This window comes from Cicer arietinum, chromosome 7 (assembly GCF_000331145.2).
Source record: "Cicer arietinum cultivar CDC Frontier isolate Library 1 chromosome 7, Cicar.CDCFrontier_v2.0, whole genome shotgun sequence".
Taxonomy (NCBI): Eukaryota; Viridiplantae; Streptophyta; class Magnoliopsida; order Fabales; family Fabaceae; genus Cicer; species Cicer arietinum.
In genome coordinates this window covers 14,314,551-14,331,224 of record NC_021166.2, presented here as the reverse complement: position 1 = coordinate 14,331,224, position 16,674 = coordinate 14,314,551, and the positions used below count along the sequence as shown (strand labels likewise).

The following is a 16,674-nucleotide window of genomic DNA, read 5'->3' as shown; positions in this document are numbered from 1 at the left end:
ATAAATGACCTAATAGAATATCAAAATTTGACAACAAATCACTCATTTTGATGGTAGGCAGAAAGATATTACTCTAATCTTAAATATATACAAAAATAAAATTAATATATTTAAATTAGATATTATCAATTTTCTTTAATTTATTTTTGCTTACAAAAATAACATTATGTTGTCTTAACTGAAACCGCTACTAATGATGCAAAATGATACTAATTCATATTAGTGTATAGGGTCTAGCTTTAAAACCAAATCTGAAGTTTTAAAGAATTTGTGGTGGGGAGGTCCTTATTGTTCTTTCTGACTAGTGGGGCAAAAGTTCAGTGTTTCAGCTTGGCAGGCAAAACCATTGATAAACTTCATGCAAAGCCCGTGGGGATCGGATTCTGCCATTATGATCATTCATGCATCATTATACATCCTTTCTTCTCGCTCAAACTGTGGTGGTCCTTCCTCACTTCCTCGTCTCGTCGTACACATCCATTGTAACTCGGAATGAATACCAATTACACTGTCATAAAGCACACTATTCGCATCCCCATACACACAACACAATAACAACAACAAACAAAAAATATACCAAAGATTCCCTTCCCACAGTACACTTTTTTCCTTTTTATAAGCTTCACTCTCACTCTCCAAACTTACATACGCACTGCTCCTTAGTTTAAAATTTGAACATCCCACTTCAACACAAAATCATATTTCCTTTTTTATTCTTTCGCCACTTTCTTTATTCTTTTCGAGAAAACAAAAATAGAAACTCGTCACCTTTATTTTCAAAATTCAATTTCCGCGTTTTGGTACCAAACTTCAACTTAGCTTTCACCTTTTCGTACCTTTGTCTTTCAATTTTGAATTACTGCCGAAGGGATGAAGTACTCGATTGCCGTGGAGTACAAAGGACCGCCGCCGGCCTACCATCTTCCCCATGCAGCACCGGTCGACGGCATTCCGGTCTCCGCAGAGGTTTCGCATGTTCCTTCCTTCGACACTCCTTCATTATCGGTAATTTCGCAACCAATGTCAGAGCTAAAATCACTCAGCTCATCTTCGGCTATCGCCTTTGACCGGAGCAACTGTTCCGGTAGAACAACGGTGTCTCCGACGTCGGTGATCGCCTTCGATAATGAAGCCGGTGAGAGCAACGGTGTGTCAGAGTCATCATGCGAATTGAGTAGCAAACATTCGCGCGAATCTTCAAACTCAATGTTGAGAAATTCCAAAGAGAGTTTAGATTTCAACGATTCAGATTACGCATCGTCTCGTGTTTCTTTCTCAAAAAACAACAACGAACCTATTGCAACTTTCAACATGGATGCTGATGACTGTGAACCGGTTGAGCCGGTCAAAAAAGAGTCCATTAGGAAAGGGAAGAAAGGGTCGTGTTACCGGTGTTTGAAAGGTAACAGGTTAACGGAGAAAGAAGCGTGTCTTGTTTGTGATGCAAAGTATTGTGGGAATTGTGTGTTGAGAGGTATGGGATCAATGCCAGAAGGTAGAAAATGTGTTGGTTGTATTGGATATCCGATTAACGAGTCTAAAAGGGGTAGTTTGGGAAAATGTTCTAGGATGCTTAAAAGACTGCTTAATCGTTTGGAGGTTAGACAGGTAATGAAGGCTGAGAGTTTATGTGAAGTGAATCAGCTTCCTCCTAACTGTGTTTGTGTTAATGGAAATCCTCTTTCATTTGAGGAATTAGTTACATTGCAAAACTGTTCTAACCCTCCTAAAAAATTAAAGCCAGGGAACTATTGGTATGATAAAGTATCTGGTTTTTGGGGGAAGGTACGTTTCTTTTTTATATTGTTTTTATTTTCTTAATTACTTATTAATTTTCTAGTTGAATCAGTATTTATTTGCATAAAGGTTATTATAACATCCACCTAAATTCGATAATATGAAGTATTAGATTTGGTTAATAGACATATTAGATGCTGCAATTCATTAACCACAAATTTGAATGTGATTAAATATGATTTTCAGGTGGTCAAACCTACATATAGTTTTCAAATCTTCATATAGTTTTTTTTAATTCAAAATCTACATATTGTTGGAACACTTGAAATGGTGGTTAATAATGTAGTTATCTAATCGATATATCCATTAACCATTCATTGAAATGCTTTAACTACGTGTGTAAAGCATCTAAAATGTTGTTGAATTTAATGTCCCGAAACTGTTTTTCAAATAACATTTTTCTCATTCATTTGTCTGCTGCTTGAAATTTTGAGTTTTACTGGGGTGTTGTTTGTTTTTTAGGAAGGACAGAAGCCTTGTAGTATTATTAGTCCTCATTTGAATGTTGGAGGTCCCATCAAACCGGATGCTAGCAATGGAAACACTCAGGTTTTCATCAATGGTCGAGAAATAACAAAAGTAGAGCTTCGGATGTTGCAGGTTGAAAATTCAATAAGTGCAAAATTTGCAAATAATAGAAAAAGAAAGGCTCTGTCTAAATCATTAATGTTCTTTAGTTGTTTAAACAAAAAAAATGTTGTTGAAATGATCTTTTGTTTTGGTTGGGCAGTTGGCGGGGGTTCAGTGTGCTGGTAACCCACATTTTTGGGTCAATGAAGATGGTTCATATCAAGAAGAGGGACAAAAGAATACCAGAGGATATATATGGGGAAAGGTAACATCTTTATTGGAAATTTTTCTCTTGTCTTACTATTTCCAATTTTGCAATATTACACACACAATTGTTTTACTTGTTAGGCTGGAACAAAGCTTGTATGCGTCTTCCTTTCCCTGCCAGTTCCTTCGAAATATTCAACTTCATGCGGGTTTCTATCCTCCAATGTGGTTACCAGAACGGTTCCTGATTACGTTGAGCATGGAATAGTTCACAAGTTCCTCTTAGTTGGTTATAGTGGTTCTGGGACAAGCACTATTTTTAAGCAGGTGATTTTTTATTTGGTAATAATTGGGTTTACAAGCATTATTGTTTCTTTTAGTTAGTTAAAATTGCATTGGTAATTGGACAATAATTGTTTGAAAGCTTATGTTCATCAACATTATAATTTTTAAGTCACTTAAACAAGCTACTATGGGAAAATATTTTGGGAGTAGTCAGTCATAATGCTATGTGGATACACAATCATGTGTGTTATCAATCTTGGATTGGATGTACAATCGTTTTTGCCTCCTTTAACTGACTTCATAGTTGGACATATTACATGATTATACCTAGGCATTTGAAGAAGCATTGTTGACTTCAAACTATTAAAGTGTTTTCGAGCTATTTAAGACTTATCAATGTGCTGCTACATATGATACATGTTCAAATAAACTTGTAACCTCGACCCCCTCCCCTGGAAAAATTAAATTTGTGTAGCAGTCAATAACTAGCTATCTTGTGCTCTTCTTTGTCAACAACTCAACATGCTTGTTGTTGCTAAAAACTAAAGAAATTAACATATTTAATAGAATTGTAAATATTTTTATCAGGCCAAGATTCTTTACAAAAACACCCCCTTCTCAGAAGATGAACGTGGAAATATAAAGTTGACTATTCAGATCAATGTCTATGCCTATCTTGGCATACTCCTTGAGGGTCGTGAGCGTTTTGAAGAAGAAAGTCTGGGGAATTTAAAGAAAAGTCAATCTTTACTTTATACTACAGGTTTGAGTTTAATGTTCTCCCTTATTTCCATCCCCACTAAAATATGTTAACTTTTATTGAATTTTGACTCATTAGCTTAGCTTTCTTTCCTTTTAAAACATTACATATGTGACATGTGGCTTGGTAAGCTACAGGACCTCGTTAATATTTTATCTTTTATTGCTTTTAATATAAAATAATTGTGTCTTATTCTTACCTTGTTTCTTCCAAGTGACAGACATGTCGATTGAACATTCAAAAAATGGTTATATATATTTGCTCAAAAAAACACTTGTTATGCAATTGCAGAGTTAGTTCATGAGAGTTATTTTATCCATAGGAAAATATACTGATTTGTAAAGTAGTCTTCGCTTCTTTTTATGATATGAAACACAGGTTTTGTCTCAATTTTTGGAGTCACCAGCTTAGTGGGAAAAAGGGTTTATTGTGGTCCTGAATGACAATGACAAGACAGTACATTAGAACTGTTGGAATTAAGTAAATACATCTGTCAATATTCCTAAATTGTACACGGTCCTAAATTACTTGTTAATATTCCTAGAGTATTTAACTTCTTAGGTTAGTGCTAATCAATTAAGCATTCAATGTATTTATTATAACATCGGTATAAATACAAGTTGTGTGATCTGAGTTAGATACACAGAAATTACAAGAAGCACAGATGTTATTCAAATTAGATTGGTTTACATCAACTTGATTCACATTTTGTACATTTTGGTTTTAATCATCATTATTTAGCTTTACTTATTTAAATGTGAATGTTTTCGTTTGTACTGAAATTAAATATATTTGTTACAAGGACTTGAAAAATGGTAAATAAAATATACTTGTCAATCTTGTTCACATAGAAGAAAGTGTTATTTTTTCGTAGACTTTAAATATCTTGATATGCATTCAACCAAAAGAAAAATTAAATGTTGATTGGCTAGTACCATTTTGGTACAGGAAGCAGTCCAAAACTTGGCAGCAAGACAATTTATTCGATTGGCACAAGACTGAAAGCATTCTCTGATTGGCTGCTGAAAACAATGGTTTCAGGCAAGCTTGATGCTATCTTTCCAGCCGCTACTTGTGAATATGCTCCATTGATAGAGGAGTTATGGAATGATTCGGCCATTAAAGCCACTTATGAAAGAAGAAATGAAATTGAAATGCTACCCAGTGTTGCCAGTTATTTCTTAGAGCGGGTACAGGATCATTCTTTTATTTTGAGTTGATTTTTTATCAACAGTTTAATCTATATATTTACTGTTGTTGACTTAATTGCGTATGACCTTTGAACTAAGCAGTGACCAATGACATATTTATTTGTCATTCCCTGGCACATAGAAGAAAATGTCAGGAGAAGGGTGGTTGTAGTTGGGTAATAGTGGAAAAATTAAGGAATATATAGGTGAATTCTGCGATTATCAAAGATAATGGAAACCTTAATTGAGCAGTATAATTAAATATTTATTTTATTATATGTATGAAATACAATATAGGAACAAAATTGTCAAACTGTATATACATAAGGCTACCTTATATGCATCTGTCGAGCATTAAGTTTCATTAGGATTATTTGTGCCAGTATTTGTACCATGTTGTCTCCTTATTTTGTTGCATGTATCCTTTCTATTTTTATTTTGTATTCAAAAGGATTTCTAGGCCAGTGGCTTTGAGAATCTAACATGATAATTGTTTGTTTAGGCTGTTCAGATACTGAAGACTGATTATGAACCCTCGGATTTAGATATCCTTTATGCTGAAGGAGTTACTTCATCCAATGGGCTGGCTAGTGTAGAGTTTTCATTTCCTCAATCAGCTCCTGAGGAAACGGGTGACACTGCTGATCTACATGATTCTTTGGCTAGGTAAGAAAAAATATTAGGGCCTTGTTATATGTCAGAGATATTCTGGATAGCTATGTCCTTGATTGACCCAATTGCTGTATAATTATATTTGCTCTTGAGAAACAGCAACACTTTGGAAAATGCCGAAGGTTGTAACTTGTTAGGCAAGTATAATGCAAGAATGGTACCAACTGTAGGGATTTTAATAAGGTGCCTGTGAAGTTGACAAATAACAAAGCATGCCAATCTCTTTGCCTGGCTAACAAATAAACACATCTAAACAGTCCATGAGCAGAACTCCATAGACAAGCCAAGAAAGTGGCCCTACCCCAAATTTTATCTTTAGATGACAAAAGGGGCCCCACATAGATAATTAATTTTAGAAAATCTTTTGGATTGGAGCTAGATTGTGTAATATAACTAGCTTTGGCTTTTGCGTTAGTTGATGCTTTAGATTCATTTTTGTAGTCACCAGGTGTTTTCAAAATGTAATTTGAGTCGGGTTAGGTTTACCATATAAAAGTTTGCACGTGTTTCATGTAGATAGATGCATTCAAATTCATTTATTTATTTTCAAATGATTGGAAAATACTTGATTTTAAATGTAAATCACAAATATGTCAGAAAAATAACGCAATGTTGCTAATTTTCTTGAGTTTTGGTCGAATGATAAAATTTTGTGCTTAGAAATGGTCCTATGACTGTGTTTAAATACATATTTTGTTTTGGGAGGAGGGGGGCCCTTAAAAGAGCTGCTATAAACTGTTTCTAATCTATAGCTATGATCTCTTTGGTTGGTTCACAGATATGAGTTAATTACAATACATGCAAGAGGGCTAGGAGAAAATTGCAAGTGGCTAGAAATGTTTGAGGATGTTGGATTGGTCATCTTCTGTGTTTCCTTGAGTGATTATAATCAATTTTCTACTGACGGAAATGGTTGTCTGACAAACAAGATGATATTGAGCAGGAAACTTTTTGAAACCATTGTTACTCATCCAACTTTTGAGCAAATGGACTTCCTGTTGATATTAAATAAACTAGACGAGTTTGAGGAGAAAATAGAACATGTTCCACTGACTCAGTGTGACTGGTTCTCTGATTTTCATCCAGTAAGTAGCCATAATCGCCCTGGCAGCAACAACAACAGCATTAACAATAACCCCTCCCTAAGCCAGCTTGCTTCCCATTATATAGCAGTTAAGTTTAAGAGGCTTTATTCATCTCTTACAGGGCAAAACTTGTATGTGTCCTCGGTGAAGGGGCTGGAACCTGATAGTGTTGATGCAACACTGAAATATGGAAAGGAGATTTTAAAGTGGAACCAGGAGAAAGCAAACTTTAGCCTAAGTGATGACTCAATGCATAGCATCGATGCAAGTTCATTCTCTCATTGATTGCTAGTTGAAGCCAGTGTTGTAAACCTGTGAGCCATACTTGTGTGTGACTTGAATTCTGATCGTGTACATATACGCCAACTAGGAGTAGTGTCACGGAAGCACATTCCTTCAATTGGCTATTGAGTTGTAATACGCCCTTGACACTGTTTGGTGGCACATCTTGTGCCCCACAGATTAAGTTGTAGAGTTCAACTTCATTTTTTCACACGGTAATGTAATGTGTTGATGTTTACTATTTCTATAAGTTGTGAATCAACTTTTCTTTAAGTCATAGTATCTCGTGTACAATTGTAAAAATTAATTCTATGAAGTGACAATGATCCAGTTAAGGGTTTTTTTTCCACAAGATATTTTCTAGATCAAATACTTAATTAATGCCAAAACCTGAGTATATGCAAATTGATACGTGTACTCTCGAATAGATTAATTGAATCAGTGTGGACTGTGAAGAGTTTATGCTTGCCAATAGTAAGTTGTTACTTTTGTTCTTTTACATATATTGCATATATAAGTATCTTCCCGCCGGCTTCGGCATTATGAAGGGAAAGACAATTGAGCAGAAGCTGGTTGACTATAATCAAGAGGCAAATAGATTCGAAGGTAATGCAATTTAAATGCAATGCCATTATGTATAAAATATGCAATGCTCTTCTTGCTTAAGTCTATTTATATTTAGTTGGTTGTAGCAAATTAGTCAGGTGATTTTCCCCAACTTTTTTTTGTAGGTTGTGCTTGTGAGGAACTTTATGAGATTACACCCAACCAAAAGTTTCTTGCATACACTGTGTATGACAAAATCAATGGCTATTTCAAGTTATCTTTGAGAAATGTGATTCGGGTTCCTTATGCAGTAAGCCTTATGCAGGTCGAATTTCAAGCTTTGTACACTCTGAATACATTCTTCACCAAATCATCAAATGTAAAAAACTAATTTATACGGTAAAAACTCTATCAAGTTAAGATCCTTTATATTGCATAATAATTGTAACCATTTATTAGGTCTTTCTAATAAATGCAATTGATCCATTGTCTGACTTGAAAGTTGTTTGGGCATAATTGAATAACACAGAGGTTATATGTTTCTAATAAATGCATGATGGTTCACGAAAGTATGGCCACATCCATGATCTCCAAATAATGGATTTGGGTTATTGGGTAGGTGACCAAAATAAGTTTTCAACAAATTTCATTACTGCCCAAATTGCAATTGCATTAGGGAGCTTCTTTTCACCCCACATGCTGTTATGCAAATTTGATTCTTGATACTAAACACAATGTTAACAATTAAGAACTAAGCAACTACAACAATCAAGAGAGAATAGGGGATTTATCGAGGTTCAGAGCAATTGAACTCCTATGTCCTCACTGATTAGCCGTTCTTATTGATCCTTGATGAAACTCACAGAATTACAAGTGGTTGATTGAGAAATGGCTCAATCCAAATCACTCACCAAACTCATAGTGTTTATCACTCTTGATCAATCTCTATAAAATTCAATGTACTAGTACTCTAATCATCACAAGCTAAGGCTTATATATAGTGGTTGCCCCTATTACATGTTAGTTACAATTTGGAAACAACCATAACTACCCAAACCAACTAACTAATAATAGAAAAGTTTAACAACACAACACTATCACATAGCTTCATAACTCTCATTCTAACTAACTACCTATTTGATGATCCAATAGATACTACAAATCTCCATCTTGGATCTTCATTGTTTTAGGCCATACAGAGAATCAGCTTCATGTCTTGAGTGGAGACCTCAATTATCAGCTCCTACATTCACCAAACTTAGACAATGTGAAAACTTGGTGAAGTGAACAACCTTGGTTAACATACATATCAACATGATTATCTTCAGTAGATACTTTTTTCACTTCCACAATACTTTCAGCAACAATGTCTCAAATGTAATGTAATCTAGTGTCAATGTGTTTGGTCTTCTCATGGAACATTGGATTCTTAGAAAGGAAGATGGCACTTTGATTGTCACACAAGATAGTTACAACATTAGCCTTTCCTTCTAATTCAATGACAAGGCCTTTGATTCAAATAGTTTCCTTGATTGCTTTTGTAAGTGCAATGTATTCAGATTATGTTGAAGACAAAGCCACAATAGATTGTAGGTTAGCCTCCCAACTTACTACTCCTCCATACAAAGTAAACAAGTATCATGTAGTAGACTTTCTCATGTCAAGGTCACCAACATAATATGCATCAACATATCCAAACAGGCCACACTTTTTTGTTTAGATCTACCATAAGTGAGCCCAAGTGATTTTGTACCCTTAAGGTACCTGAATATCCATTTAACTACAAGCCAATGTTCTTTTCTTGGATTCCCCTTAAATTTGCTCACTATGTTGGCTGTGTATGTTATATCCGGTCTTGAACAAACCATAACATACATTAAGCTTCCAATGGCACTAGCATATGGTATGTTGCTCATGAATTGATAGTCTTTATTAGTTTTAGGTGATTGACTCAAAGATAGTTTGAAGTGTTCAACAATAGGAGTTGACACAGTTTTGACATCAAACATGTTAAATCTCTTAATTATTTTTTCAATATAATTGGACTGCTTCACATGTAGCAATCCCATGGATCTGACCCTGACAACTTTCATTCCAAGGATTCTCTTAGTTGCCCCTAAGTCTTTCATTTCAAATTCAAAACTTAGCAATTTCTTAAGACTATTGATATCATTCACATCAACACTTGCTATGAACATATCATTTATATAGAGCAATAGGTAGATGAAGTTGATAGAACCTGCTCATTTGAAATAAACATGGCAATCAAAAGAGCTTCTATTGAATCCTTTTGAAATCACAAAAGAATCAAATCTTTTGTATCATTGTCTAGGGGACTGCTCAAGTCCATACAAGGATCTCTTAAGCAAACACACCATGTGTTCCTTTCCTAGTACAACGTGACCTTCAGGTTGACTCATGTAGATGTTTTCTTCTAGGTGGCCATGTAAGAAAGCAGTCTTGACATCCATTTGTTCTAGTTCCAAGTTATAAGCAACAACTAAAGGAAGTATGACTCGGATACTTGTATGCTTCACAATTGGGGATAATATTTCATTGAAATCAATTATTTCTCTTTGTGAATATCCCTTGGCAATTAGTCTGGCTTTGAACCTCGTCTTTTCAACTTCTAGGATTTCAGGTTTTCTCTTAAAAATCCACTTGCAACATATGACTATCTGATCTTTAGTCGTTATCACAAGTTCCCAAGTTAATTTTCATGAGTGAGTCCAATTCATTCTCCATGGCTGCTTTCCAATGCTCATTGTCTTCACCAGTGACATCATTGTTGAAGTTTATTGGATCAATCAATTGGTCATTTGTTTATGCAACCAGGTATGCATATCCATACCTTACAAGAGCTCTTACTTCTCTCTTTTCTATGTCTCTCACAAGACAATATGGTGATTTAGATTCTCCACCTTAAACATTATCAGTTTCAGGTTGTGTTAGACTTACAGTTCTTTCTGGAGTTGGCTTATTAGGAGTTGGTAGCTCCGCCTCAATTTGAGCTCCCTAGTTGACTTGATCAACAACATGCAATTAAGTTGAGCTCAGTTCTCTAGATTTCGGCAAATCATCTTCCTTAAAAACATCTTTGTTGATTATAGCTCTTCCCTCCTTTGATTCAGTGCAACCAATTTTTTTGAGATTCTCATAACTTGGTGCTCTATCAGTCCAGAGTTCTTCAAGTGTTTTGAAACTTACACCAGCATATGGTGACCTGTGGATCAAATAACAAGCAGTGTGGACTACCTCTCCCCAAAATCTCTTGTTAAGCTTAACATTGGACAACAAACACCTAACTCTCTCCAAAATGGTCATATTCATCATTTCAGCTAGACTATTTTGTTGAGGTGTTAGTCTCATTGTTTTATGTCTGACTATCCCCATATCTTTGCAAAACTCATTAATAAGATATTACAGGCCATTATCTTTTCTTAGGACCTTGATCTTCTTCCCTGTTTATTTTTCCACCAGTGACTTCCATGGTTTGCAACTCTTGAAGGCTTGATTCTTGTGCTTCAACAAGTAAATCCACACCTTGCTTGACTAGTCATCAATGAAGGTTATAAAGAATATGGTCCCTCCAAGTGAAGGGACTCTTGCCGGTCCTCATATATATGAATGAACATGGTCTAATATGGCCTTTGTAGTGTGTGTACCAACAATGAATTCTCCCTTTTTTCTATTTACCATAGAGACAAAACTCACATAATTTTAACTTCTCAAAATTTCCACTTCCAATCAAGCTTTGCTTATACAATTCCTCCAAACCCCTTTTACTAACACGAGCTAGTATACAATGCCAAAGTTTTATAGAAATTTCCTTTGAGACAGAAGTGTGGCGGCTTAAAATTTCGAGTATTCTCGAATTCAATGGAGTTGTCATCAAAATTTATTTAAAATAGAGAAAACTTTAGGGAACCCTTAAAAAAACAAAAAATAAAATATGGTATTTGAAACCAAGTTTAGAGTTCGGGAGTTGATTACGCATATAAAGAAGGTATTAACATCTTACAACATCTGTAAAAAAACGGTTACCTATAATTAATTGTACAAAATTTATGTTAACTTAAATTTTATTTACTTTCTTCTGATTAATGAATACAAATATCAGTTACTTTTTATGAATATGATATTGAAATAAAAGGGTGCTTAAAATAAAGAAGAAAAAGAAAAGAAATTATATTATTGTGCTTGACAAGAATGCAATCTTGCTCCTACGTATCTCTAGGTGCTATGAAGAAATCAAAGTTACGTAATTCTTGGGTAGAAAATATGAATATGTTGATTGTTTCTTAAGAAAGTTTGTTTTGTTTTTTGATAAAAAATAAATTATTTTGACGAAAGAAGATCAGTTTGTTTAATTTTTTAGCAATCTTTTTATTTAAAAAAACAAGTTTTAAGACTATTAAGTCGTGCAACTTGTGTCTCAGAAATTCAATGATTAAAAAAATATTTCATCTAGCGAACCCCTCTAAGAATATTTTTGTTATCAATATAAGTTTTAAAACTATCAAATTATACAACTTGTGTCTTAACTTCTCAAATATCAAAAAGATGTCACATTTAATTAATCAAATTTAAAAGTCGATTTTAAATTAATTTATTTATAAAAAAAATGAGTTTTACAACTATCAAATTGTGCAACTTGTGTCCTAACAACTCAAAGGTTAAAAATATGCACATCTAATTATCCTTTAATAAAAGATTTATTTGTGTGTTTTTGAAAGATTTAATATTTATTAGAAAATAATTAGAGACTTAATATTTTATATATATATATATATATTTTATTGGACTTGTTAAAAACTGAATACTAAAGACATGAAGCTAAAAAAAATGGACTTGAGTATAAAACCTAATTTTAATATATAATTAAAATAGGAAGGAAAGCAATTATATATAAAAAAAAAAAAAAATAAAAAAAATAAAATAAAAAAAAATAAAGGAACATGTAAGACACCTAAGTATTAAAAGTAAGAAAGAAAAGACAAGATGGAGTGGGGAGCAGAAAATAAAAGATAAAAAGAATTGTGGATGAACTAGAGGGAGAGGAGGAGAAGAAGGAAGAAAAGAAATAAAGGAAGAAAGAAAAAAACAAATGAGAATGAGAGGGAGGGAAGGAAGAAGAAGAGAGAAAAAAAGAATAGTAAAAAAAAGAGAGATCGAAAAAGAGAAAAATAATTTTTATTTTTGTCCAATCTTTTATTATTATCTATTTATTCTTCTTACTTAATAAAAAAAAAGTTTGATCTTTGAACTTTTCTTAAATTTATCTTCTCATCCTTATTTTTTGTGTTAAAAAAAATGTTCAGATTTAAAAACTATATATATTTTTTATTTTTTATAATAACTATGAATATGTCAAAAACTAAAGCTTTTTACTTCCTGTGTTAAACTTGTAAGAAAGTCAATCAAAATCAAAAGGCTAAACTTACCCTTTTCTTTCTGATGATGTTATTAACTTTCACCAAATATAAAATATGAAGCCATAATGCTGTGCACTCAATTCTCTGAAACATGAAGGATAATCTCTTCAGCAGAGCACAAAATTCACTATGAAAAATAAATATCTTCCTCAGTGGACAACAGTTCAAATCATATAAAACTCAATAATGGAAAGCTGAAAATGGCACCTATCCATGTAAACTTGATTTATCTTGACCTCTACTCTAATAAACAAAATCAACTACTGCTACAGCTGACAATGAATGGGTTGATAAATTTAATTAATTCCGATGTCTGTATCCCTAGCTTCAGATCAACCTCACCACCACCCAACCAAAAGAAATCTGGAGTTAGTTTTACAATAGCTTCATCCAAAATCACCTGAAATCAACATATAATCTTCAATCAATAAAGAAAGAAGCCCAAGGCTGATATTCTATAGACAAGGAAATGTGATATCTAACTTGAAAAGAGACCGACTTTATCATTTGAATGTAATGCAACAACAGAACAAACAGTTTAATTATTTAGCGGATCATGTGCCCTCAAACATCATGCAGAGGAAAACAGGTGTGCAGGTATGTGTAAATTTCAAACCTTTCCCTTGGAGAAGTCTGGTTTTGGATTCATTTGATTCTAGTGAAGGTATATGATCACAGACCTTTCAAGTATTCAACTTAAGAAACAAGAAAGGAAGACACTTGACAGCAACCTGCATCTTTTAGTGTTTACATGTGTACAAGGTAGAGAGTCTAAAGACTAACAAATCAATCAAATAGAACTCAACGCAAAAGGTCAATTGTTACCACGCAAAAAATATTACATGTCTTCTGTCACTTTAGATTTAAGAGGGACAGACAGACAAAACTTAGATTTATGGACTGGCTTAAAAGCTGTAAGAAAGATTGGAACGATTCAGATCTTATACAGATGATACGTGAGAACATGAATCCTACATAGGGGGCATTCCTATAAGAATGATGCACCCTCCCTAAACATGCTACAGCAGAGAAAGAGTAGCTGTGTCCTAAGAAAAACATGCCAAAGAAATGTCGGGAAAGGTCTTGGATATCAGCACAGGTAATCAGCCAGATAAAATCATTGCAACAAGTAAGAGGAGGAGGTCATAACTTGTAATCTGTAAACACTAAGTAAGCCAGTAAGAGACCCATTCAACTTTTATCTTCTGTTGATCATTGATTGGATCAATTATCAATACAAGTGCATGACAAAAAATGTTCAATTGATAAAATATATATATATATATATATATATATATATATATATATATTATTAACTTTTAAACAGGTTGAATGATGGATTATTTCATTGTAATTGTCAAGATGGAATAAATTATTATATACAAATCTGATAAGAATTAAGATTTCAATATTAATTCACAGGTCCATCTTTACCGGGATGTCTGTTTTCATGCCAATACAAGTCACTGCATTGTGGCCATATCCAGTTAACTCTGCTGATATTTCCTCAGGAGCCAGCCTCACTGTAATTAATAACAATATTATTACCTTCCAAGCAATAACAAGTTACAAATGTAATTAATAGAAATTCCAAATCTTTAAAAATAAAGGGAAAAGGGATAACACGAGAGTTGTCCAAAGGATTGACAAGGAGAACCACAATGATCATATGGACAAGGGTTACAACATATAAAACACATTTTCACATGACTCATACACTTCAAACATAAGTAGTACTGCAAAGTGATGGGTTTCAGCAAGCATGGACCTCCCAAACTTTCATGTGATCATAAATTTTCTTCATATATCTGCCACTTAGAATTTTCACGCAAAAAACATTAAATGGTCAAGGGTGTATGGTCACAGTTTCCTCACAATCTCATCTGTTGCTACACTTTGCAGAAGTTTAAGCTAGATAATTGAGACATAGTAGTGCATTGAAAGTCGATTTCAACATATAAAAAACGTTTTCCAATGGTGAACATACTTTGAGTTCCAAGAAGTGGTACTACAAAGTTATGGGTCTCAGCAAATTAGGACCTCCTAACGTTCACTTTATCTAGCAATTTTCCTTCATTATACGACATTCAGAATGTTCAGTTCATGCGACACCAACACACGGGGATGGGTTTATGGTCTCATCCCCTGCAATCGCATTGCATAAGTTCAAGGCAGAAAGATCGGATATGAGGCGATGCAGTGCATTGAAAACTAATTCAATGAATGCAAATATTCACCTTTTCATCTCTTGCTAGTGAATATTTACAGTTGATTATCCAAAATTTTCACTTTTGTACATTGAACTTGGTCTTTGTTCTTTTCACATCCCAAATATTCAAGACTTTCCTTGATTTTGACCCAATTTTAAACTGTGAACAACACAACAAGGGAATATTCCTACATAAATTAGCCTATGTTGGTGAAATTTGTGATAGCAAGAGGCTGAAACTGTTACTATGGGGAATCGTTAAGAGACAAGAATAGCTGTTAGGTTTTAATTTAATAAGCAAGCTAAATCCAAGTTGTAAGCTGTTACAAACAAGACATCAGGGAAAGCATAGATTGCATAATCAGTGTATGCCTATCCCACCATACTCACGCATAACAATTCCTTATTATGTTCAATACGAAGATGTTCATGGCTTCATGGTACTAGAGAATGCTCATATTTAGCAAGGAAACCTCCTTGACCAACTCTACTCAAACTCTCCTTCACTGGAATTGTCAATTACAACAACTAAGGCACAAAGAAACAGGCTAGTTTCTGCAATATACTAACTGGATAGTGTTTGATAGTGAGAAGGTTCTCCTCACAATTCCAATATATCATCATAACAGTATTTTAACATCATTGGCAGAGAGCCAAATCTGCTGACCCAATTGACAAAAACTTAGTAAGAGACACCGTATAAAAAGCATAATCAATTCCACATAAACTAAATGACATATGCTACTATTATTGGTTACAGTATATAGAACACTGCAACACAATACCACAATGTTCAACAGGATTTCATTCAACACAATTACCCTATTCTAAAAGAGTGCACGGTTTCACTACACATCGATATAAGGCCAAACGGCAAAAACATGTGCAACTATGATTTATTTATGTTGTGTATTATAAAACATAGGTGATTCACCGTGGACCAGTGTTTAAAAGTTATCTGAAACTCTTATAAAGATCGATGACACTACTTGGAACAGTCCTCTCCTATTTTATGGCTCTCCTATTTTATGGATGAGACAGTGATTCGATCAAAGTAAAAATGTTGAAAAATAAGAAAAAACAAATATATCTTTCAAAACTCAACTAGTCAAACCGACGTCAAAAAGTCACAGTCTCAAGCCTAAAGTTGTGGAAAATCATTAATTTATACTTCTAAAGAATATTGTCGATAATCGTTAGCATTTCAAGACACTTTTAAGTATTGGTTCACAGTGAACGGGGTCCACCTTAGAATTCGCCTAAAACAAAATAATTATAACAGACATACAGTTGAATTTCTTTTTGGCAATAGTTCCATTGTTGAGCGAATAAAGAAAGTTTTTCACAGCCTCAGCATTGAACCGAGCAGTATACTGCAAACAAAAACAAACAGCACTGTAAGCCAAATTAAGCCACGAAATAATGAACAAAACAACAAATTAAAAAGGAAAATAAAACCAAAATTATGGGGACCTGAACAACGACAACGTAGTACTTTGAATTATTGCGATCAGAGCAATCAACAACGGTGGAGGGGGCTTGTGTGTTAACCAAAACAATGCTTTTGCAGAGATGGTTAATGGAAGCGGCGTGAAGAGCATCGCGACGGGATTCAAGAGGCCAATCGTAGTAATCG

The 16,674-nt window shown here is 34.0% G+C and overlaps 1 protein-coding gene and 1 pseudogene across 4 annotated transcripts; one reads left to right on the top strand and one right to left on the bottom strand.

Moving 5' to 3' along the window:
- The first annotated feature begins 277 nt into the window (after nt 1-277).
- Nucleotides 278-7,888, top strand: LOC101492032 (extra-large guanine nucleotide-binding protein 1-like). 4 transcript variants are annotated; one of them, XM_004509138.4, is made up of 10 exons: nt 278-1,785; nt 2,260-2,397; nt 2,528-2,632; nt 2,716-2,901; nt 3,448-3,622; nt 4,568-4,809; nt 5,312-5,475; nt 6,260-6,566; nt 6,688-7,454; nt 7,580-7,888. In XM_004509138.4, exons 1-9 carry the CDS (start codon nt 871-873, stop codon nt 6,712-6,714), a joined length of 2,259 nt encoding a protein of 752 aa, XP_004509195.1. In that variant the 5' UTR covers nt 278-870; the 3' UTR covers nt 6,715-7,454; nt 7,580-7,888. The 4 variants fall into 4 exon arrangements, with proteins under 4 accessions (XP_004509195.1, XP_073226741.1, XP_073226740.1 ...); XM_073370640.1 differs by having other exon boundaries at nt 279-1,785; nt 4,661-4,809; nt 6,260-7,454; XM_073370639.1 differs by having other exon boundaries at nt 280-1,785; nt 6,260-7,454.
- A 5,033-nt stretch (nt 7,889-12,921) lies between these two features.
- Nucleotides 12,922-16,674, bottom strand: part of LOC101491715 (uncharacterized) — a 4,120-nt pseudogene continuing 367 nt past the window's right edge.